At 40.6% G+C, this 26,677-nt stretch overlaps 1 protein-coding gene across 1 annotated transcript in view; it reads left to right on the top strand.

The window, feature by feature from the left end:
* Positions 1–26,677, top strand: part of LOC139752843 (uncharacterized) — a 98,827-nt gene that overhangs the window by 35,378 nt on the left and 36,772 nt on the right. Inside the window, exons 3-4 of the mRNA XM_071668798.1 lie at positions 6,132–6,226; positions 16,887–16,982. Of these exons, the coding sequence (XP_071524899.1) occupies positions 6,132–6,226; positions 16,887–16,982 (191 nt within the window). The remainder of the gene's footprint in view (positions 1–6,131; positions 6,227–16,886; positions 16,983–26,677) is intronic.

Raw genomic sequence — 26,677 nt, 5'->3', positions numbered from 1 at the left:
ACTTTTCACTGCTTCTAACAACTTCCCCCACACACCATATATTCTAAGTAGCTTCCACAGAGCATCTCTATCAACTCTATCATATGCCTTCTTCAGATCCATAAATGCTACATACAAATTCATTTGCTTTTCTAAGTATTTCTCGCATGCATTCTTCAGAGCAAACACCTGATCCACACATCCTCTACCACTTCTGAAACCACACTGCTCTTCCCCAATCTGATGCTCTGTACATGCCTTCACCCTCTCAATCAATACCCTCCCATATAATTTACCAGGAATACTCAACAAACTTATACCTCTGTAATTTGAGCACTCACTCTTATCCCCTTTGCCTTTGTACAATGGCACTATGCAAGCATTCTGCCAATCCTCAGGAACCTCACCATGAATCATACATACATTAAATAACCTTACCAACCAGTCAACAATACAGTCACCCCTTTTTTAATAAATTCCATTGCAATACCATCCAAACCTACAGCCTTGCCGGCTTTCATTTTCCGCAAAGCTTTTACTACCTCTTCTCTGTTTACCAAATCATTTTCCCTAACCCTCTCACTTTGCACACCACCTCGACCAAAACACCCTATATCTGCCACTCTATCATCAAACACATTCAACAAACCTTCAAAATACTCACTCCATGTCCTTCTCACATCACCACTACTTGTTATCACCTCCCCATTAGCCCCCTTCACTGAAGTTCCCATTTGCTCCCTTTTCTTGCGCACTTTATTTACCTCCTTCAAGAACGTCTTTTTATTCTCCCTAAAATTTAATGACACTGTCTCACCCCAACTCTTATTTGCCCTCTTTTTCACCTCTTGCATCTTTCTCTTGACCTCCTGCCTCTTTCTTTTATACATCTCCCGCTTATTTGCATTTTTTCCCAGCAAAAATCGTCCAAATGCCTCTCTCTTCTCTTTCACTAATAATCTTACTTCTTCATCCCACCACTCACTACCCTTTCTAATCAACCCACCTCCCACGCTTCTCATGCCACAAGCATCTTTTGCGCAAGCCATCACTACTTCCCTAAATACATCCCATTCCTCCCCCACTCCCCTTACCTCCTTTGTTCTCACCTTTTTCCATTCTGTACTCAGTCTCTCCTGGTACTTCCTCATACAAGTCTCCTTCCCAAGCTCACTTACTCTCACCACTCTCTTCACCCCAACATTCTCTCTTCTTTTCTGGAAACCCCTACAAATCTTCACTTTCGCCTCCACAAGATAATGATCAGACATCCCTCCAGTTGCACCTCTCAGCACATTAGCATCCAAAATGTTAATGTGCTTCATGATCCATACATACATTAAAAATCCTTCCTAACCAATCATCATCACAGTCACCCCTTTTCTTATGAAATTTAACTGCAATACCATCCTCTTCAGTCGCCTTGCCTCATTTCATCGTATGTGAAGCTTTTACCAACTTTTTTTTTCACCTAACCATTGCCATGACTCTCTCACTTTGCATACCTCCCTGACCCAAACACCCTACATCAGCTAGCCTGTCATTAAATGAGTTCTTCATTCCTTCAAAATCCTCTCTTCTCCTTTTGACCACATCACTGACTGCCTGTTGCCACTTTCCCATTTTCCCCTTCACCAATATTCCTGTTTCTTCTCCTGTTTTTCTCTCATGGTTAAATTCCTTCCAAAACATCTTATTAAACCAGAGGTTTGCTGACATTCATTAAGCCCAGTTGTCATTTGCCCTTTTTCAATTCCTGAATCTTCCTTCTGACCTCTTGCTGCTTTCATTTGTATATCTCCCAATCATATGCTTTCCATCCCTGTAAGTACTGCCCATACACCTCTCTTTTCTCTTTTACCAGCAACTTTACTTCCTCGGCCCATCACTCACCACTCTTCCTCACTTACCTACCTCCCACCTTCAACATGCCACATCACTTCCTATTGCCACTTCCCCATTTGCCCCTTTCACTGCTGTTCCCATTTGTTCTCTTGTTTTCCTCACACTGTTAACTCTCCAAAAACACATTATTCAACCTGAAGTTTGCTGATGCTCACTCAACCCAGCTCTCATTTGTCCTTTTTTTTAACCCCTGCACCTCCTTGACCTCTTCCAGCTTTCTTTTGTACATCTTGCAATCACTTGCACTCCTTCCTTGTAAGTATTGCCCATATACCTCTCTTTTCTCTTTTGCAAGCAACCTTACTTCCTTGTCCCACCACTTACTACCCTTTCTACCCTACCAAGCACCCACCTTCTGCATGAAAAACACTTTTCTTGCACATACAAGCACTGCTTTTTTAAATACCTCCCATTCCTCACCCTCCCCTTAGCTTTATTTATTCTCACCTTGCCATTCTACACCTATTCTCCTGGTAGTTCTTCACACAAGTCTCTTTTCCAAGCTCAGTTTCTATTTCCCTCTTCTCTCCCATATCATTTTCTCTTTAACAGAAATCTGTAACAAACCTTCACCCTTGCATCCACCAGGTAATTATCAGACATTCCATCAGCTGCCCTTCTCAGCACATTTATATCCAAGAGTCTATCTTTTCATGAGCATTCATTAGTATGTAATCCAGGAATACCCACTTACCATCCCTTCTATTCATCCATGTATACTTTTGTATGTCCCTCATTAAACCAGGTAATCCCAATCACCACTCCTTTTCCAGCACACAACTCTGCTAGTGGTTCACCATTTCTGTTCACCGTACTGAGTACCCCATGTCCAACAATTATACCCTCATCTGTCACATTTCTCCGTTTTGCATTTAGATCACTCATCACCTGATCTTATGCATCAAAACCTGTTGGCACACTCACTCAGCCCTCCCCAAATCATTTGCCTCATCATCTCGTGGCCATGTGCATAAGCACTAATAATTGCCCATCTCTCACGATCCATTTTCACTTTTGCCCACATCAGTGGAGCTATCTTTCTTACACTTGTTCATACCTTCCCACAATGCCTTCTTCAGCAGTAGAGCTAACCCTTCCCTAGCTCTTGCCTTCTCACTAACCCCTGACTTTACCCCAAAAATATTCCCAAACCATTCTTCCCCCTTACCCTTGAGCTTTGCTTTACTTAGAGCTAGAACATCCAGATTCCTTTCCTCAAAAATACTACTGACCTCACTTTTCTCATCTTGGTTACATCCACATGCATTTAGACACCCCAGTCTGAGCCTTGGGGTAGGATGAGCTCTCCTCATTTGGCTCCCTTTTCTGTTTCATTCTTTAGAAATTGAAATACAAAAAGGAGAAGGTGTCCAGCACCTTTCTCTTGCCCCTTTTAATCACTTCATATCACATGTAGGGAATGTATAGGCTGAGTTCTTTCTTCCTTATCCCTGGGAATATTATGGCTATCTTTTGATAAGAGGGACAAATTTCTCTCTCCTTTTCCTTCTTTTTCCCTCCTTACTATCATGGGGTGGGGGGGGGGAGTGCTGAACAGGTGAAATCCTGTCTCTTTATAAAGTTTTGTTTCCACAGCTCCAACAATATTACTACTAATACTTCAACATTTGTAAACATTACTTTTACTCTGGCATTTCCATAATCCAACATTACTAATCTATCCGTAGTATTGGCAGGTGTGTTCTGTTCTATTGCTTCATTTGGTGTATCTATGTCTCTTTGCCTGCCTAAGCACAGCTGAACAGGTGAAATCCTGTCTCTTTATAAAGTTTTGTTTCCACAGCTCCAACAATATCAGGTGCATTTTCTTTAATATGATTCCTAAGTTCCAGCTCTTTACCATTTACTACTAATACTTCAACATTTGTAAACATTACTTTTACTCTGGCATTTCCATAATCCAACATTACTAATCTATCCGTAGTATTGGCAGGTGTGTTCTGTTCTATTGCTTCATTTGGTGTATCTATGTCTCTTTGCCTGCCTAAGCACATCCTAAGCAAACTTAGCCATGATTGAATGTCGTCTTTTGTCTTGATTATAACTACTAGTTCTTCTCTTTTATTTTATGACTGTAATTGAATCTGACAGTTTTAGATCATTAAGTTATGTTTTTAATGAGCATTTCTTCCTTCTTCCCCTTTCCTCTTCTACATGTATTTTAAAGCTTTTCATCTCTCAGCAACATGGTTTTATTGTCTTCAGCTTTACTGCCACCTGCTTTAGTATTTAATCCCTTCATCTTAATCTATCAACCTCTGTATTTCTTTCTATCTTTGTAATCTTTCTTTTTGATAACAAGCACTGATATATGCTCTACAGTTTTGTAAAGTTTTTATTTCCTGGACCCTAGATTTTCTGGATTGCTCTGTCTGATGTACATATTATTCTATCTGCAGTTTCATGGAATCCCCTGGGCCCCTCTGTTACAATGTTCCTGGATTTCTGTCCCCCTGCATCAGTAATCATGTTCAAAGTCTATTGAGCAACCCTAGAAACTGCTCTCTACCTCCTAATCTCCAGCCCACTCTTTTCAGTAGTTTCTGTAGCTTGTGTTTTAGACTTTAGCTTTTATTTGACATTCAATCAGACATCTAGAATAGCCTATTCTGACCTTTCCTTTTCTTTTATAATTCAACCTCCTTTCTTTCAGTTATGTTCCATCTGGTCTTCCTCACCTGATGTGAATCTGTGTTCATGCTCTTTTGATTAGATTTAAATTTCTTGATTTACTTTCTCATCTCATGATTTCCTTTATTAACCTTTAATTAATTTGTCAATTTCTTTAACTTCTCTCCTAATTGTGTTAACTTCTGGTCTTGCTTTTTAAGTTTACGATAACATCTACAAATGTTAATTCTCTGGTGGTTCCTTGATCTTTCCCTTTTGTCTTTCCTTGTGTGTCTGGTCATAACTGACTCGTCTTGGTACATTCCCTTATGTGAATCCATACCATATTACAGTTTAACCTGAGGGAGGAAATCTTTGATGCTTTTCCCTGTTATTGTTTATTGATAAGTTTATTTTTTGTTGATAAGTTTGTTGATAAGTTTATGCTAGCTTCCTATCTGATTTTCCTGCCTTATTTAATAAATCTAGATATTTTCTTGGCTCATGTAATGCTACAAGTCTTAAATTGATCTTCTAAAGTAATATTATTAACAGTAATGAATCTTACAAGCACAAAATAGTCTCTGTCAATCAGAGAATTTAGATATTTAATTAACTGACAATTTTGCCTTTTTGTTACATGCCATCTGATTCAGAAATTGCATTTACACATGACAGCTAGAGACTGAGTGTGAACGAATGTGGCCATTTTTGTGTGCTGTCCTGGCGCTACCTCGCTAAAGTGGGGAGTAGCAGTGCTGTTTCCTGTGGGGTGGGGTGGTGCCAGGAATGGATGAAGGCAAGCAAATTTGAATATATACATGTGTATATATGTCTGTGTATGTTTATGTATATGTATGTATATGTGCATGTATGGTCATGTGTATAAGAGTGAAAGGGCTATTCTTCGTTTGTTTCCTGGTGCTACCTCACTGACGCAGGAAACGGCGATCACGTATAATAACAATAAATATATGAATATAATTGGAAGTACATCTTGAATGACTCATCAGTTTACAGGGTGTACCTATATAATCCGGCAGCCTTGGGACCTAGCCTTTGCTGGAGAGCAGAAATTACCAGACAACAGAAATATACCCCAAGTCATTCACAGTTGACAATCTGATCTCATAGTACTCACACACAGTCTTTACAGAAGTTCCTTTATCTAATTTTTTTCAGTAACCACCTTTTCAAGCATAGATATTGATTTATGCTCATGTCTATTAGCATTAACACCATCTTATGTACTTCTTGGATGACATCCTGAAGGGTTAAAATACAGCTGAATGTAAGAAATTAACAGGGCTATTAATTCGCTTGGCTGCAGTGTAAACAGATTTTGGCACCTGAGCGCTGCTAACAGTACCATTCCGGTGGCAGATCCACAAACTAATAACTAATGGTGGCAGATTCAAATCATGCCGGACTACAGGGTGCTGGATTAGATTTACCTGCATTGATATACTCTCTATTAGAAATTAGTTAAGGATAGTTCATTGAAGAGAATCTTAAGTTTTCCTTTAAAACATAATTTAGTTATGTATAATCAGGCAGTTATCTTTATATTCTGTGTTTGTGGAATTATATTTTTATACTTTTGTATTTCTTGGTAGAACTGGCAGCCTAGTAAAGGTAAATGAGCAAGAAGTAGCACTTTTTCGCTATGGTGACATCGTGTATGCCATTTCTGAGCGGTGTCCTCATGCAGGTAAATATGTTGGATAATGTATTGCTTCTAAGTATCGTAATGAGGTTCAAATAAGCAAAAAATGATGTATAGTGAAAGTGAAGCTAAAGTCACAATTTGATTTGCTCTATTGAGGGAGGTTGTTGCATCCAGATTGAGATGAATGAGCTTAGTTAAGGGTTCTGAAATTAAGTGATTAGCTCTAAATACTCACTACTCACTTCATATTTTATTTATGCACAGAATGTCTTACTTTTTGCTTGCACATTCTGATGACATAGAAAAAGTTCATGAATAACTTGCATATATTTTAGTTCTCACTTTATATTTGCATTCATGAAGGTGAAAACACTGATTTTTTCTTTATGCTTTATGGCCATTTCTTGCATTAGTGAGATAGAGCCAGGACAAAGGAAGAAATGCCATATCTGCTGACATCCATTCTTTAGCTGTCATGTGTAATACACTGAAACCACAGCTCCTTATCCACAACCAAGCCCCACAAAGCTTTCATGGTTAAACAGATGCTCCACATGCCCTGGCTCAGTCCTTTGACAGCATGGTGACCCCAGTATACCACATCATACCAATTCACTTTATTCCATGCACACCTTTCACTCTCTTGCATGTTCAGTTCAGGCCCCAGTTGCTCAAAATCTTTTTCACTCCATCCTTCCATATCCAATTTAGTCTTCCCATTCTTCTTGTTCTCTGTACTTCTGACACATATATCCTCTTTGTCAACCTTTCCTCACTCATTCTTTCCATATGTCCAGACCATTTTAGCACACCCTCTTCTGCTCTCTAAACAAAGCTCTTTTTATTACCGTGCATCTCTCTTAACCTTATATTACTTATTCGATCAAACCACCTCATACCACATACTGTCCTCAAACATTTAATTTCCAACATATCTACCTTCTTCCACACTTCCTTATCTATAGTCCATACCTTGCATCCATATGATATTGTTAGGACTAACTACCATTTCTTCAAACATACCCATTTTTGCCCTCCCAAATAACGTTTTCTTTTTCCTTCTATGCATTCTTCAGCATTTCCAGAACCTTTACCCACTCCCTCAGTCTATGACTCACTTCCTCTTCCACTTCCAGATATTTAAAACATTTCACTTCCTCTAATATTTTCCTATGCATATTCATGCCTCTACTAACCTGTCCCTCAACCCTGCTAAACCTAATAACCTTGCTTTTATGCACATTTCCTCTCAACTCTCTCCTTACACACATTCCCCCAAACTCAGTCACCATCTCCCACAGTTTCTCACTAGAATCTGCCTCCAGTGGTGTATCATCAGCAGACAACAATCAATGCATCTCCCAGGCCCTATCATCACCCACAGACTGCATACTTTTCCCTCTCTCCAAGACTCTTGCATTTACTGCCCCCACCACCCTATCCAGAAACAGATTGAACAATCATTGTAACATCATACACCCCTGAACCAGACCAGCCTGTTCTTGGAACCATTTACTCCCTTCTCTCCCTGCTCATACACAAGCCTTATACCCATGATAAAAACTTCTCACTGCTTCTAGCAACTTTTCTCTCACACATTATATTCTTAAGACTTTCCTCAAAGCATCTTTGTTAACCCTATTCTATGCTTTCATCATATCCATAAATGCCTTACATGAATTTATGTTTCTTTAAGTATTTCTCACACATTCTTTAAAACAAACACCTGATCCACACATCCTCTACTACTTCAGAAACCTGCTGTTCCTCCCCAGTCTGATGCTGTGTACATGCCTTCACCCATTCAGTCTATACCCTCCCATATAACTTATCAGGTATACTCAACAAACTTATACCTCTCTAGTTCTAACACTAACATTTATCCCCCTTGCCTTTATAAACTGGCGATATACTTGCATTCTGCCAATCCTTTGGCATCTCACCATAATCCATACACTCATTGAAAATACATACCAAGCAATCTACAATACAGTCACTCTTTTCTTAGTAAATTCAACTGCCTTGCTGCATTTCATCTTACACAAGGCTTTCACCTCCTCTTCTCTTTTCACCAAACCACTCTCCATGACTTTCTCACTTTGCATACCACTCCAACCCAAACACCCTACATCTGCCACTCTATCATCAAACAAAATCAAAAGTCCTTCAAAATACTTCAACACTTCCTGTTCACTCCTTTTTTTGTCCCCTTCACCAATGTTCCCATATGTTTTTTTGTCTTTCATCATTATTTACATCCTTCCAAAACATTTTGCTTTCCTTAAAGTTTACTGATGCTCACTTACCCCAACTTTCATTTGCCCTCTTTTTCAACCCCTGCACCTTTCTCTTAACCTCCTGCTGCTTTCTGTTATACATTTTTGAATCATTTGCTTTCCTGCCCTGAAAGTACACCATTTTCAACCCCTGCACCTTCCTCTTGACCTCCTGCTGCTTTCTCTTAAGCGTCACCCAATCATTGCACTCCTCCTCTGTAAGTAGAGCCCAAATGTCTCTGTTTTATCTTTCACCAGCAGACTTCTTTATCCCACCACTTGCTATCCTTTCTAATCTGCTCACCTCCCACCTCTCACACGCCACATGCATCTCTTGCATGTCAGCACTGCTTCCATGAATACCTCCAGTTCCCACCCACTCCCCTTACCCTTACTTCACTTGCTCTCACCATTTATCACTCTACAAATCTTCACCCTTGCCTTTACACGCTAGTGATCAGACACCCTGCGGGCTGCCACCTCTCATCACATTTTCATCCAAAGGTCTCTCTTTTACACACTTATCAATTACTATGTAATCCAGTAATGCCCACTGACCATCTCTCCTACTCACATACATATACTTGTGTATGTATATTCTTTTTAATCCAAGTTTTCCCAATCACTAGTCCTTTTTTCAGCATAAAGTTCCACAAGCTGCTATGCATTTCCAGTCATAACTCTGAAAATCCCATGCCCCTTTAATTATATCAGTAACTGGTACATTACTCACCTTTGTTTTTAAATCACTCATTATTGATACCCGGTTTCGCACATCAAAATTGCTGACACTCTTATACAGCTGCTCCCAAAATACTTACCTCTCATGATCTTTCTTCTCATGTCCAAGTACATAAGCACTAATAGTTATCCTTGTCTTGCCATCCACATTCAGTTTTATGCACATCAGTCTAAATTTACTCCCGTACACTCTGTCATACACTCCCACAGCTACTGCTTCAGAAGTAATGCATTTCTTCCCTAGCCCTTGTCTTCTTACCATTCCCTGACTTTATTCCATAGACATGTCCATAAAACACTGTTTTATCTGCAGAAATTGTTTATATCCATCAGGATTTCAAAATTTTTGATCACCAAAATATCTTCATGGCTGACTCATCTTTGTTATTGGAAACCTAGCAACCATGGAGCAGCCTGCTCATGCCTGTGATATCACTGTTGTGGTGGTAAGGTGGTGTTTCCTAGCCCCATCGCTCTTCATTTATTAGATTATGTTTCTGCAGCGTGGGCCTGTTGACCATTACTTTCTTGTCTTTGGTTTTTCACCCCATTTCTTCAGAAATGTCAGATTTTTGTCCTTTTCTCTTTTTTCTTTAAATCTCTGTTGTACATGGTAATGCGTGTGGTCTGATAAGCTAGTAAGGTGATCTTGAGATTTATTCTACTGGTGCAGTGATCTGTGCTACTTTCCTTAAGTTTGCTTTTGTATTTTTGTTTTTCAGAGTTGACCTATGCAATATTGCATTTTTCTTGTATGCATTATGAGCATTCGCCAGTCATTCTAATGAAAAGGTGGACATGATGATCAGGAGACTATTTTGCTGTACATAAAGCTGTGTTGCCTGTCTGATCATTGTATCTTGTTGGCACTGTATCTTGCTTGGCACTGTTTTGTCCATTTGGTAGTCTTTGTGTATTGTTTTTCTTGGAGTTCGGTGGTCACTTTTGATTCTTTATAGTTGATAAGGTGCCTTGTGCATTTTTTCTATTCAACATGTAATTGGCTTAGTAACCACAGCAATGCATGCATTGTGTATCCCTATATGGTTTTATGCATATCATTTTTTTATTTTCTTTTATTTTGCTTTGTCGCTGTCTCCCGCGTTAGCGAGGTAGCGCAAGGAAACAGACGAAAGAATGGCCCAACCTGCCCACATACACATGTATATACATACACGTCCACACACGCAAATATACATACCTATACATCTCAATGTACACATATATATACACACACAGACATATGCATATATGCACATGTACACAATTCATACTGTCTGCCTTTATTTGTTCCCATCGCCACCTCGCCACACATGGAATAACAACCCCCTCCCCCCTCATGTGTGCGAGGTAGCGCTAGGAAAAGACACCAAAGGCCCCATTCGTTCACACTCAGTCTCTAGCTGTCATGTAATAATGCACCGAAACCACAGCTCCCTTTCCACATCCAGGCCCCACAGAACTTTCCATGGTTTAGCCCAGACGCTTCACATGCCCTGGTTCAATCCATTGATAGCACGTCGACCCCGGTATACCACATCGTTCCAATTCACTCTATTCCTTGCACGCCTTTCACCCTCCTGCATGTTCAGGCCCCGATCACTCAAAATCTTTTTCACTACATCTTTCCACCTCCAATTTGGTCTCCCATTTCTCCTCGTTCCCTCCACCTCTGACACATATATCCTCTTGGTCAATCTTTCCTCACTCATTCTCTCCATGTGACCAAACCATTTCAAAACACCCTCTTCTGCTCTCTCAACCACACTCTTTTTATTTCCACACGTCTTTCTTACCCTTACATTACTTACTCGATCAAACCACCTCACACCACATTTTGTCCTCAAACATCTCATTTCCAGCACATCCACCCTCCTGCACACAACTCTATCCATAGCCCACGCCTCGCAACCATACAACATTGTTGGAACCACTATTCCTTCAAACATACCCATTTTTGCTTTCCGAGATAATGTTCTCGACTTCCAAACATTCTTCAAGGCTCCCAGAATTTTCACCCCCTCCCCCACCCTATGATTCACTTCCGCTTCCATGGTTCCATCCGCTGCCAGATCCACTCCCAAATATCTAAAACACTTTACTTCCTCCAGTTTTTCTCCATTCAAACTTACCTCCCAATTGACTTGATACTCAACCCTACTGTACCTAATAACCTTGCTCTTATTCACATTTACTCTTAACTTTCTTCTTTCACACACTTTACCAAACTCAGTCAACAACTGACTCACTTCCCAAGCTCTCTCATCCACAACAGACTGCATACTTGCCCCTCTTTCCAAAACTCTTGCATTCACCTCCCTAACAACCCCATCCATAAACAAATTAAACAACCATGGAGACATCACACACCCCTTCCGCAAACCTACATTAACTGAGAACCAATCACTTTCCTCTCTTCCTACACGTACACATGCCTGAGATCCTCGATAAAAACTTTTCACTGCTTCTAACAACTTGCCTCCCACACCATATATTCTTAAAACCTTCCACAGAGCATCTCTATCAACTCTATCATATGCCTTCTCCAAATCCATAAATGCTACATACAAATCCATTTGTTTTTCTAAATATTTCTCACATACATTCTTCAAAGCAAACACCTGATCCACATATCCTCTACCACTTCTGAAACCACACTGCTCTTCCCCAATCTGATGCTCTGTACATGCCTTCACCCTCTCAATCAACACCCTCCCATATAATTTCCTAGGAATACTCAACAAACTTATACCTTTGTAATTTGAGCACTCACTCTTATCCCCTTTGCCTTTGTACAATGGCACTATGCACGCATTCCGCCAATCCTCAGGCACCTCACCATGAATCATACATACATTGAATAACCTTTCCAACCAGTCAACAATACCGTCACCCCCTTTTTTAATAAATTCCACTGCAATACTATCCAAACCTGCTGCCTTGCCGGCTTTCATCTTCCGTAAAGCTTTTACTACCTCTTCTTTATTTACCAAATCACTTTCCTTAACCCTCTCACTTTGCACACCACCTCGACCAAAACACCCTATATCTGCCAGTCTATCATCAAACACATTAAACAAACCTTCAAAATACTCATTCCATCTCCTTCTCACATCACCACTACTTGTTATCACCTCCCCATTAGCCCCCTTTGCTGAAGTTCCCATTTGCTCCCTTGTCTTTCACACTTTATTTACCTCCTTCCAAAACATCTTTTTATTCTCCCTGAAATTTAATGATACTCTCTCACCCCAACTCTCATTTGCCCTCTTTTTCACCTCTTGCACCTTTCTCTTGACCTCCTGCCTCTTTCTTTTATACCTCTCCCACTCATTTGCATTTTTTCCCTGCAAAAATCGTCCAAATGCCTCTCTCTTCTCTTTCACTAATAATCTTACTTCTTCATCCCACCACTCACTACCTTTTCTAATCAACCCACCTCCCACGCTTCTCATGCCACAAGCATCTTTTGCGCAAGCCATCACTGCTTCCCTAAATACATCCCGTTCCTCCCCCACTCCCCTTACCTCCTTTGTTCTCACCTTTTTCCATTCTGTACTCAGTCTCTCCTGGTACTTCCTCACACAAGTCTCCTTCCCAAGCTCACTTACTCTCACCACTCTCTTCACCCCAACATTCTCTCTTCTTTTCTGAAAACCCCCACAAATCTTCACCTTAGGCTCCACAAGATAATGATCAGACATCCCTCCAGTTCCACCTCTCAGCACATTAACATCCAAAAGTCTCTCTTTCGTGCGTCTATCAATTAACACGTAATCCAATAACGCTCTCTGGCCATCTCTTCTACTTACATACGTATACTTATGTATATCTCGCTTTTTAAACCAGGTATTCCCAATCACCAGTCCTTTTTCAGCACATAAATCTACAAGCTCTTCACCGTTTCCATTTACAACACTGAACACTCCATGTACACCAATTATTCCCTCAACTGCCACACTACTCACCTTTGCATTCAAATCACCCATCACTATAACCCGGTCTTGTGCATCAAAACCACTAACACACTCATTCAGCTGCTCCCAAAACACTTGCCTCTCATGATCTTTCTTCTCATGCCCAGGTGCATATGCACCAATAATCACCCATCTCTCTCCATCAATTTTCAGTTATACCCATATCAATCTAGAATTTACTTTCTTACACTCTATCACATACTCCCACAACTCCTGATTCAGGAGTAGTGCTACTCCTTCCCTTGCTCTTGTCCTCTCACTAACCCCTGACTTTACTCCCAAGACACTCCCAAACCACTCTTCCCCTTTACCCTTGAGCTTCATTTCACTCAGAGCCAAATATCCAGGTTCCTTTCCTCAAACATACTACCTATCTCTCCTTTTTTCTCATCTTGGTTACATCCACACACATTTAGACACCCCAATCTGAGCCTCCGAGGAGCATATCATACTTCACTTTATTATTAAACTGTTTGATGAAACATGACGTTGTTTGATACCGCTTGTTGTTTCATATTTAAGAAGTATATTGCCTTCACCACTCTGGAAATTTTGTGATTCCTCCTGGCCAGGCTAACATTTTAGCAAAGCTTAATGCTTGTTGTGTTGCTGTCTGTCTAGATATTAGTGACTTACCCATATGTAATATGAAAAGAGAAAAGTGAGAGTCCTCTTTTTATGGATATAAAGGCAGTCTGTTCAGAAACTTGATTTCAGGTGTTCTAGGTCTTTCTCTGTGGAAGACATCCCAATTGTTTCAAGGTTATTTCAGTGTTTTCTGTTACACACAGTTGAACCTTAAGATGTACTCAACTTGTGGTTAATCTTCAAGTTGTTTCTTGCAGCCCTCCAAAGGAAAAGGGGGCCCTTTTAGATGTATCAAGGATTGGTTTGGAGTGTTTTTACAAATGGCTACTCAAATGACTCAGCAGAGCAGTCTTCATGATTACTGACTTCTAATCCACAAACTTGGATTTAGTCCATGGCACCCTTGCTCTTCATTCTTCCACTGCTTGTTAGAGAAATGGATGCCAACTTTGGCTGGGTAAAGTACCAAATATGTTACAGACATAATCATCTGAATGCATATACCCTCCTTCCCAAGGGTCATTAATAGGACTCTAGTCTAGCAGAGCATGATACTTTGTGCAGAAGTAGTACAATGACTATTAGGCTGCAGATTTGAAAGTCAAAATATGAGATCTTGAAATGGATTGTGAGTTTTCCTGACTAGGTTTTTTTTATTGTGACCAACATAGCACAGGAAAAGCATACCTGAATCAAGGGTCATCTGAGGTGAAAGAAAAAATTAAAAAGAAAATAGAAATTAATCTGGGCTCCATAGGTGTATGTAGACATGCTTCTTAAAGGTAGAAAGATTATAATGAGAGGGAAACACAAAAAGAGGAAGAGAATTCCATAACTTAGCTGCTCAATGAAAGAAGGAGTTACCATAACAGTCAATCCTCAAGTGGACAGTCTCCTCAGTAATGTTGGAAGTAGCAGTCAGGTGTATGCCTTCTTTCCATGCCTTGAGGAAAGAGACACATACAGCCAGCTCATCAGAACAATAGCAAAAATACCACTGTACCTGTAAAGAAAGAGAGCAGCAACATTGCAGTGTACAGAAAGGGATGGTTGACAAGTGGTGGTGTCAAGAAAATTAATGAGATGAAAGGCTTTTGATTTCATTCTAGTTGGTAGAGAGTTGGAGGAAGAATCACACACAATATGTGAGTAGCAGTGGAATAAACCCCAGTAGATATGAAATAGCTGCTCACAAGAAAATTATTACAGCATCTATACAAAAACCCCAGCTATTGGGAAGCAGACTTTGTGATGTTGATTATGTGTGGTTTCCAGGATAGGGATTGAGTGGAAGATATGGTTATGCCCAACATGATGTAGCCTTGATCCTCAAACAGTTGCAGTTGATAGAACTAAGACCAATCCTCAAAGGTACACTCTCACATGGGGAAGAGTGATAACTTGTTTTGGTTTATCACACACTGTATGGCTTTCACCTCCTTGTTGTTAGTATCAACTCCAGCACATCATGAAGAAGTAGAACTTTTTTTTTATAGGGTACTGTTACAAACAAGATGTTTTGTGTTACAAACTAGATGTTTAATTTTGTTCCACAGAATACATCTTCCTTTCCTAAATGTCCATGAGGTAAAAATGTAACCATTCAGTTGCTAGTTAGGAATAGTTACTTTACCAGATGTTTTCCCTTGGTTTGCTTCAGAGCCTTGAAGAGTGGTCCTACATGTGCAGCCATATACTTTCCTTTAAAGATAACCATTTCTGACACCATCTTTGAGGTTCTCTCCTTCAAAAACATTCTAATTTCATGGTGACACCTTCTCATAAATTTTTCTCTGAAGATTAAGTCACTGAGGGCCACATAAGTCTTACATATGCCAGACAAATCTACCCATTGATAAAAGTAGCTCTATAACTTGGCAGCAAATGACACTGTGGTTCTTCCCTTGTCAGGGTTGGTCACACTAATCCTCATTCAATGTCCTTCTTCCATCAGCATGTATTTGATTAGAATATCCATAACTCTTTCATAGTTACAAGTTTGATCACAAGGAAAACTGATGTATACTTTTCAAGCCTTACCAGTTAAGACAAGACTCAGATAAACAGCCCAGTTGTCCTATGCCTAGTGGTTCAGTTATGCATACTTATATCTCAAGGTAGGTGTCAACATTGTCCACCTTTTTAGATAGTGTAGGTTTTGGTGCAGGAGCTGTGGTGATGACTTCCTGACTTAAGATGCTGCTTTGTGAAAGTTTTTCAAGTTCATGCTTTCTTTCCCTCTCTGCTTCTTCAGACTTTGTTTTTGCTCTCTGCTTCTTCATATCATCTTTTTCCTCTTTTCTTCTCATTGTCATTCCTTGTATGCCCTTTCTAACATTTCATCTAGTTCCATTTTTCATACTCAAACATGTTCAGTTCTGGTTTCCTTTTGCTGTTCCTCCACAAACATTTTGAGATAATTTCCTTCATATTCAAGCTCTCTTCCAACAGTAAGTCGTTAATATTAAATGCTTACTCATCTTGACAACTTCACATATGAGTAATTGTGGAATTCAGTCTTGCAGTCAGCTTTACTTTATTTTGGAAGTGTCCCCTGGCTGTTCATCACTCAAAACATCAAACAACATACCATGAATGGGACTCAGGAGTGCCATGGGACATTTATTTGTTGTTGGTGTTGGATATGTGTGGAAGATTTACATCCACAATCCAGGTTCTTTGTGCACAGCAAGAGGAATTTCTCAAAGTTGATGGTTGTAACCTGTATCCCTGCCACTACTGTTGTAGCCGTCTCTCCAAGTTAACAGCCCTTGCTTACCCTACCAGGGCTGACATTTTTCCCCCTGCAAAACTTAGTTGTTATATACATAAAATAATGCTTGATTTTCATTGTACCAAAGAAAAGAAAGTTATGATACCAGAATAATTGTAATGTAATATTTCCAATGAAATTAGGTTTGATTTAAAATTCCCTAAAGATACAGATGATTTGAGACTTGTCTCAAACCAGGGAACAGTGATGCAGTAACTTAAGAATCTAAAGACACGCATAAGTCAAGAAAAACAGAAATGAAAACATGATTAAATTAGTGAATGTGACAGTCAGATGATTGTATTGATGTAGTTTTTAAACTGACTGATGACTTTTTTTTATTGTAGGTGGACCTTTACATATAGGAGACATAGAGACCCTTCCTGATCAGTCACTGTGTGTCAGATGTCCATACCATGGCTGGAAATTTAACTTGAAGACAGGTAAATTATTGAACTTTGCTCAGTACCCTATCAGAGTAAAAAAGTTTTCAAGATTTCTTTTGCATAATTGAAACTTCATCATTTATCTAGTTTTATTAGTATCCATTACAGTAATACAGGGTTCGTTTCAGGAAAATGGAGAGCTAAGCAAAACAGTTCTCTTTAGGGTCATTATACCATTGCATGTATGGAGATGTATTGCTAAAGAAGTTGATTTTTACCTTTGAGGTATATACTGTATTGTATGCGAGGGTTACAAGTATTGATAAACAGATTATTACAGAGAAGGGGAGGCAGCAGTTGTTACATGCATAGGTATGGAGGATGGAAGGAAGAGAATAAAAGTGCAGTGGCCTATAGCAGAAAGGGAGGTAAGAAGGGCAATGATGAGGCTGGAGGTTGGAAAGGCACTTTGAGTTGATGGGATTATGGCTGAAATGCTGAAGCATGGAGGAGAAAGTGTGATAGAGTGGATGTATCTTATATGTAATTTAGCATGGAAACAGAAGGTTATGCCTGTGGATTGGTTGAAAGTTATTAAAGTTCTTTTATTCAAAGGGAGAGCTGCTAGGGATGTATGTTGCAATTATAGGGAAATGAGTCTGTTAAGTATACCAGGAAAAATATATGCAAGAATATTAATTGATAGAGTGATGGAAGTGACTGAATGCAGAATAAGTGAAGAGCAGGGGTTTTTAGGAAAGGTAGGGGGTGTATGGATCAGATTTTTGTGTTAAAGATGACCAGGGAAAAGTATTCAGTTATAGATATGAAGTTGTATGCTGCTTTTATGGTTCTGAAGAAAGTGTATGACAGGGTCAAGTGGAATGCTTTGTGGGATGCGTTAAGGATATATGGTATAGGGGGACAACTGTTGAATGGTGTAAAAGCCTTCTATAGAGGAGCAAATGCATGTGTAAGAGTGGATGGAGAGCTGAGCAAAGGTTTTGGGATACATATAGGTGTGAGGCAGGGCTGTGTGATGTCACCATAGCTTTTTTATATATTTGTATATAGATGGAGTGATAAGACAGATGAAAGCAAAACTAGGGAAAAGGGGTGCAGAGGTGGAGTGTGGCTGTGAGGGATGGTGTCTACTGGCAAGCCTGTTTGCAGATGATACTGTGTTGTTTGCTGAAAGTGAAAAGGAGTTGCACAAGATTGCATGTTTTATGATGTGTGTAAGCATAGGTGGTTGAAGGTAAATGCAAGTAAAAGTGAAGTAATAGTGTTGGAAAGGAAACAGAGTGAAAGTATAGATTTTGTAAAACCATGTAGAGTGAAAGAAGAAAGTTTATTAAATTATGCTCTGAATATGGGGGGAAAAAGACTGGAAAAAGTGAGGGAATTTGAGTATTTTGGAGCTGTCTTGGGTAAGTGTGGTGATATAGAAAGAGAGATTAGGGAGGGAGCAGTACAAGGTAGAAGATTATTACACAGAAGGGGAGGCAGCAGTTGTTACATGCATAGGTATGGAGGATGGAAGGAAGAGAATAAAAGTGCAGTGGCCTATAGCAGAAAGGGAGGTAAGAAGGGCAATGATGAGGCTGGAGGTTGGAAAGGCACTTTGAGTTGATGGGATTATGGCTGAAATGCTGAAGCATGGAGGAGAAAGTGTGATAGAGTGGATGTATCATATGTAATTTAGCATGGAAACAGAAGGTTATGCCTGTGGATTGGTTGAAAGTTATTAAAGTTCTTTTATTCAAAGGGAGAGCTGCTAGGGATGTATGTTGCAATTATAGGGAAATGAGTCTGTTAAGTATACCAGGGAAAATATATGCAAGAATATTAGAAGAATAATTAAGGGTAGTGGTGTAAGTATGGAAGTGAAGAGAGGATTAAGAGAGAGTGTTGTCCTCCCAACCCTCTATGCAGCCAAAACATAGGTCAAGAATCCAGGCTGTGGAAATGAGTTGTTTGAGAAGAGCATGTGGTGTGACTAGATGGAATGAAGAAAGAAATGAAAGGGTATATGAGAGATGTGGTATGTCAGGGAAAGCAAAAGGAGTGAATTTTGGAGTGGTAGAATGGGTGAAATATAATACATAACACACATATATATATATATATATATATATATATATATATATATATATATATATATATATATTTTTTTTTTTTTTTTTCTGCCGCTGTCTCCCGCGTTTGCGAGGTAGCGCAAGGAAACAGACGAAAGGAATGGCCCAACCCACCCCCATACACATGTATATACATACGTCCACACACGCAAATATACATACCTACACAGCTTTCCATGGTTTACCCCAGATGCTTCACATGCCCCGATTCAATCCACTGACAGCACGTCAACCCCGGTATACCACATCGCTCCAATTCACTCTATTCCTTGCCCTCCTTTCACCCTCCTGCATGTTCAGGCCCCGATCACACAAAATCTTTTTCACTCCATCTTTCCACCTCCAATTTGGTCTCCCTCTTCTCCTCGTTCCCTCCACCTCCGACACATATATCCTCTTGGTCAATCGTTCCTCACTCATTCTCTCCATGTGCCCAAACCATTTCAAAACACCCTCTTCTGCTCTCTCAACCACGCTCTTTTTATTTCCACACATCTCTCTTACCCTTACGTTACTTACTCGATCAAACCACCTCACACCACACATTGTCCTCAAACATCTCATTTCCAGCACATCCATCCTCCTGCGCACAACTCTATCCATAGCCCACGCCTCGCAACCATACAACATTGTTGGAACCACTATTCCTTCAAACATACCCATTTTTGCTTTCCGAGATAATGTTCTCGACTTCCACACATTCTTCAAGGCTCCCAGAATTTTCGCCCCCTCCCCCACCCTATGATCCACTTCCGCTTCCATGGTTCCATCCGCTGCCAGATCCACTCCCAGATATCTAAAACACTTCACTTCCTCCAGTTTTTCTCCATTCAAACTCACCTCCCAATTGACTTGACCCTCAGCCCTACTGTACCTAATAACCTTGCTCTTATTCACATTTACTCTTAACTTTCTTCTTTCACACACTTTACCAAACTCAGTCACCAGCTTCTGCAGTTTCTCACATGAATCAGCCACCAGCGCTGTATTATCAGCGAACAACAACTGACTCACTTCCCAAGCTTTCTCATCCCCAACAGACTGCATACTTGCCCCTCTTTCCAAAACTCTTGCATTCACCTCCCTAACAACCCCATCCATAAACAAATTAAACAACCATGGAGACATCACACACCCCTGCCGCAAACCTACATTCACTGAGAACTAATCACTTTCCTCTCTTCCTACACGTACACATGCCTTACATCCTCGTTAAAAACTTTTCACTGCTTCTAACAACTTGCCTCCCACACCATATATTCTTAATACCTTCCACAGAGCATCTCTATCAACTCTATCATATGCCTTCTCCAATTCATAGATCCATAAATGCTACATACAAATCCATTTGCTTTTCTAAGTATTTCTCACATACATTTTTGAAAGCAAACACCTGATCCACACATCCTCTACCACTTCTGAAACCACACTGAAACCACAAGAGGTGAAAAAAAGGGCAAATGAGAGTTGGGGTGAGAGAGTATCATTAAATTTTAGGGAGAATAAAAAGATGTTCCGGAAGGAGGTAAATAAAGTGCGTAAGACAAGGGAGCAAATGGGAACTTCAGTGAAGGGCGCAAATGGGGAGGTGATAACAAGTAGTGGTGATGTGAGAAGGAGATGGAGTGAGTATTTTGAAGGTTTGTTGAATGTGTTTGATGATAGAGTGGCAGATATAGGGTGTTTTGGTCGAGGTGGTGTGCAAAGTGAGAGGGTTAGGGAAAATGATTTGGTAAACAGAGAAGAGGTAGTAAAAGCTTTGCGGAAGATGAAAGCCGGCAAGGCAGCAGGTTTGGATGGTATTGCAGTGGAATTTATTAAAAAAGGGGGTGACTGTATTGTTGACTGGTTGGTAAGGTTATTTAATGTATGTATGACTCACGGTGAGGTGCCTGAGGATTGGCGGAATGCGTGCATAGTGCCATTGTACAAAGGCAAAGGGGATAAGAGTGAGTGCTCAAATTACAGAGGTATAAGTTTGTTGAGTATTCCTGGTAAATTATATGGGAGGGTATTGATTGAGAGGGTGAAGGCATGTACAGAGCATCAGATTGGGGAAGAGCAGTGTGGTTTTAGAAGTGATATATATATATATATATATATATATATATATATATATATATATATATATATATATATATATATATATATATATATATATATATATTAGGTACAGTAGGGTTGAGGGTCAAGTCAATTGGGAGATGAGTTTGAATGGAGAAAAACTGGAGGAAATGAAGTGTTTTAGATATCTGGGAGTGGATCTGGCAGCGGATGGAACCATGGAAGCGGAAGTGGATCATAGGGTGGGGGAGGGGGCGAAAATTCTGGGAGCCTTGAAGAATGTGTGGAAGTCGAGAACATTATCTCGGAAAGCAAAAATGGGTATGTTTGAAGGAATAGTGGTTCCAACAATGTTGTATGGTTGCGAGGCATGGGCTATGGATAGAGTTGTGCGCAGGAGGATGGATGTGCTGGAAATGAGATGTTTGAGGACAATGTGTGGTGTGAGGTGGTTTGATCGAGTAAGTAACGTAAGGGTAAGAGAGATGTGTGGAAATAAAAAGAGCGTGGTTGAGAGAGCAGAAGAGGGTGTTTTGAAATGGTTCGGGCACATGGAGAGAATGAGTGAGGAAAGATTGACCAAGAGAATATATGTGTCGGAGGTGGAGGGAACGAGGAGAAGAGGGAGACCAAATTGGAGGTGGAAAGATGGAGTGAAAAAGATTTTGTGTGATCAGGGCCTGAACATGCATGAGGGTGAAAGGAGGGCAAGGAATAGAGTGAATTGGAGCGATGTGGTATACTGGGGTTGACGTGCTGTCAGTGGATTGAATCAAGGCATGTGAAGCGTTTGGGGTAAACCATGGAAAGCTGTGTAGGTATGTATATTTGCGTGTGTGGACGTATGTATATACATGTGTATGGGGGTGGGTTGGGCCATTTCTTTCGTCTGTTTCCTTGCGCTACCTCGCAAACGCGGGAGACAGCGAAAAAAAAAAAAAATATATATATATATATATATATATAATTTTCCAAAAGAAGGAACAGAGAAGGGGGCCAGGTGAGGATATTCCCTCAATGGCCCAGTCCTCTGTTCTTAACGCTACCTCACTAATGCGGAAAAATGGCGAATAGTTTGAAAAAAAGAAAAAAAAAATTATATATATATATATATATATATATATATATATATATATATATATATATGGAGAAAAACTGTAGGAAGTGAAGTGTTTTAGATATCTGGGAGTGGATCTGGCAGCGGATGGAACCATGGAAGCGGAAGTGGATCATAGGGTGGGGGAGGGGGCGAAAATTCTGGGAGCCTTGAAGAATATGTGGAAGTCGAGAACATTATCTCGGAAAGCAAAAATGGGTATGTTTGAAGGAATAATGGTTCCAACAATGTTGTATGGTTGCGAGGCGTGGGCTATGGATAGAGTTGTGCGCAGGAGGATGGATGTGCTGGAAATGAGATGTTTGAGGACAATGTGTGGTGTGAGGTGGTTTAATCGAGTAAGTAACGTAAGGGTAAGAGAGATGTGTGGAAATAAAAAGAGCGTGGTTGAGAGAGCAGAAGAGGGTGTTTTGAAATGGTCTGGGCACATGGAGAGAATGAGCGAGGAAAGATTGACCAAGAGGATATATGTGTCGGAGGTGGAGGGAACGAGGAGAAGAGGGAGACCAAATTGGAGGTGGAAAGATGGAGTGAAAAAGATTTTGTGTGATCGGGGCCTGAACATGCAGGAGGGTGAAAGGAGGGCAAGGAATAGAGTGAATTGGAGCGATGTGGTATACCGGGGTTGACGTGCTGTCAGTGGATTGAATCAAGGCATGTTGTATGGTTGCGAGGCGTGGACTATGGATAGAGTTGTGCGCAGGAGGATGGATGTGCTGGAAATGAGATGTTTGAGGACAATGTGTGGTGTTAGGTGGTTTGATCGAGTAAGTAACGTAAGGGTAAGAGAGATGTGTGGAAATAAAAAAAGCGTGGTTGAGAGAGCAGAAGAGGGTGTTTTGAAATGGTTTGGTCACATGGAGAGAATGAGTGAGGAAAGATTGACCAAGAGGATATATGTGTCGGAGGTGGAGGGAACGAGGAGAAGAGGGAGACCAAATTGGAGGTGGAAAGATGGAGTGAAAAAGATTTTGTGTGATCGGGGCCTGAACATGCAGGAGAGTGAAAGGAGGGCAAAGAATAGAGTGAATTGGAGCGATGTTGTACAAAGGCAAAGGGGATAAGAGTGAGTGCTCAAATTACAGAGGTATAAGTTTGTTGAGTATTCCTGGTATGGGAGGGTATTGATTGAGAGGATGAAGGCATGTACAGAGCATCAGATTGGGGAAGAGCAGTGTGGTTTCAGAAGTGGTAGAGGATGTGTGGATCAGGTGTTTGCTTTGAAGAATGTATGTGAGAAATACTTAGAAAAGCAAATGGATTTGTATGTAGCATTTACAGATCTGGAGAAGGCATATGATAGAGTTGATAGAGATGCTCTGTGGAAGGTATTAAGAATATATGGTGTGGGAGGCAAGTTCATCTGTTTCCTTGCGCTACCTCGCAAATGCGGGAGACAATGGCAAAGTAAAAGATAAAAAAATATATATATATATATTTTTTTTTCATACTATTCGCCATTTCCCGCGATAGCGAGGTAGCGTTAAGAACAGAGGACTGGGCCTTTGAGGGAATATCTTCTCCTGGCCCCCTTCTCTGTTCCTTCTTTTGGAAAAGAAAAAAAAAAAAAAATATATATATATATATATATATATATATATATATATATATATATATATATATTTATTTATTATACTTTACTTATTTATTTTGCTTTGTTACTGTCTCCCGCGTTTGCGAGGTAGTGCAAGGAAACAGGCGAAAGAAATGGCCCAACCCACCCCCATACACAATGTACACACACACACGCCCACACACGCAAATATACATACCTATACATCTCAATGTACACATATATATACACACACAGACATACATATATGCCCATGCACACAATTCACACTGTCTGCCCCTATTCATTCCCATCGCCACCTCGCCACACATGGAATACCATCCCCCTCCCCCCTCATGTGTGCGAGGTAGCACTAGGAAAAGACAACAAAGGCCCCATTCATTCACACTCAGTCTCCAGCTGTCACGCAATAATGCCCGAAACCACAGCTCCCTTTCCACATCCAGGCCCCACACAACTTTCCATGGTTTACCCGAGACGCTTCACATGCCCTGATTCAATCCACTGACAGCACGTCAACCCTGGTATACCACATCGATCCAATTCACTCTATTCCTTGCCCGCCTTTCACCCTCCTGCATGTTCAGGCCACGATCATACAAAATCTTTTTCACTCCATCTTTCCACCTCCAATTTGGTCTCCCACCTTTCATTCCCTCCACCTCCGACACATATATCCTCTTGGTCAATCTTTCCTCACTCATTCTCTCCATGTGCCCAAACCATTTCAAAACACCTTCTTCTGCTCTCTCAACCACGCTCTTTTTATTTCCACACATCTCTCTTACCCTTACATTACTTACTCGATCAAACCACCTCACACCACACATTGTCCTCAAACATCTCATTTCCAGCACATCCACCCTCCTGCGCACAACTCTATCCATAGCCCACGCCTCGCAACCATACAACATTGTTGGAACCACTATTCTTTCAAACATACCCATTTTTGCTTTCCAAGATAATGTTCTCGACTTCCACACATTCTTCAAGGCTTCCAGGTTTTTCTCCCCCTCCCCCACCCTATGATTCACTTCCACTTCCATGGTTCCATCTGCTGCCAGATCCACTCCCAGATATCTAAAACACTTTACTTCCTCCAGTTTTTCTACATTCAAACTTACCTCCCAATTGACTTGACCCTCAACCCTACTGTACTTAATAACCTTGCTCTTATTCACATTTACTCTCAACTTTCTTCTTTCACACACTTTACCAAACTCAGTCACCAGCTTCTGCAGTTTCTCACATGAATTAGCCACCAGCGCCGTATCATCAGCGAACAACAACTGACTCACTTCCCAAGCTCTCTCATCCACAACAGACTGCATACTTGTCCCTCTTCCCAAAACTCTTGCATTCACCTCCCTAACAACCCCATCCATAAACAAATTAAACAACCATGGAGACATCACACACCCCTGCCGCAAACCTACATTCACTGAGAACCAATCACTTTCCTCTTTTCCTACACGTACACATGCCTTACATCCTCGATAAAAACTTTTCACTGCTTCTAACAACTTGCCTCCCACACCATATATTCTTAATACCTTCCACAGAGCATCTCTATCAACTCTATCATATGCCTTCTCCAGATCCATAAATGCTACATACAAATCCATTTGCTTTTCTAAGTATTTCTCACATACATTTTTGAAAGCAAACACCTGATCCACACATCCTCTAAAACTTCTGAAACCACACTGCTCTTCCCCAATCTGATGCTCTGTACATGCCTTCACCCTCTCAATCAATACCCTCCCATATAATTTACCAGGAATACTCAACAAACTTATACCTCTGTAATTTGAGCACTCACTCTTATCCCCTTTGCCTTTGTACAGTGGCACTATGCACGCATTCCGCCAATCCTCAGGCACCTCACCATGAGTCATACATACATTAAATAACCTTACCAACCAGTCAACAATACAGTCACCCCCTTTTTTAATAGATTCCACTGCAATACCATCCAAACCTGCTGCCTTGCCGGCTTTCATCTTCCGTAAAGCTTTTACTACCTCTTCTCTGTTTACGAAATCATTTTCCCTAACCCTCTCACTTTGCACACCACCTCGACCAAAACACCCTATATCTGCCACTCTATCATCAAACACATTAAACAAACCTTCAAAATACTCACTCCATCTCCTTCTCACATCACCACTACTTGTTATCACCTCCCCATTTGCGCCCTTCACTGAAGTTCCCATTTGCTCCCTTGTCTTACGCACTTTATTTACCTCCTTCCAGAACATCTTTTTATTCTCCCTAAAATTTAATGATACTCTCTCACCCCAACTCTCATTTGCCCTCTTTTTCACCTCTTGCACCTTTCTCTTGACCTCCTGTCTCATTCTTTTATACATCTCCCACTCAATTGCATTTTTTCCCTGCAGAAATCGTCCAAATGCCTCTCTCTTGTCTTTCACTAATAATCTTACTTCTTCAGCCCACCACTCACTAACCTTCCTGATCAACCCACCTCCCACTCTTCTCATGCCACAAGCATCTTTTGCGCAATCCATCACTGATTCCCTAAATACATCCCATTCCTCCCCCACTCCCCTTACTTCCATTGTTTTCACCTTTTTCCATTCTGTAATCAGTCTCTCCTGGTACTTCCTCACACAAGTCTCCTTCCCAAGCTCACTTACTCTCACCACCCTCTTCACCCCAACGTTCACTCTTCTTTTCTGAAAACCCATACAAATCTTCACCTTAGGCTCCACAAGATAATGATCAGACATCCCTCCAGTTGCACCTCTCAGCACATTAACATCCAAAAGTCTCTCTTTTGCGCGCCTGTCAATTAACACGTAATCCAATAACGCTCTCTGGCCATCTCTCCTACTTA

Source organism: Panulirus ornatus, chromosome 13 (genome assembly GCF_036320965.1).
Source record: "Panulirus ornatus isolate Po-2019 chromosome 13, ASM3632096v1, whole genome shotgun sequence".
Lineage (NCBI taxonomy): Eukaryota > Metazoa > Arthropoda > Malacostraca > Decapoda > Palinuridae > Panulirus > Panulirus ornatus.
This window is presented reverse-complemented; position numbering and strand designations above follow the sequence as displayed.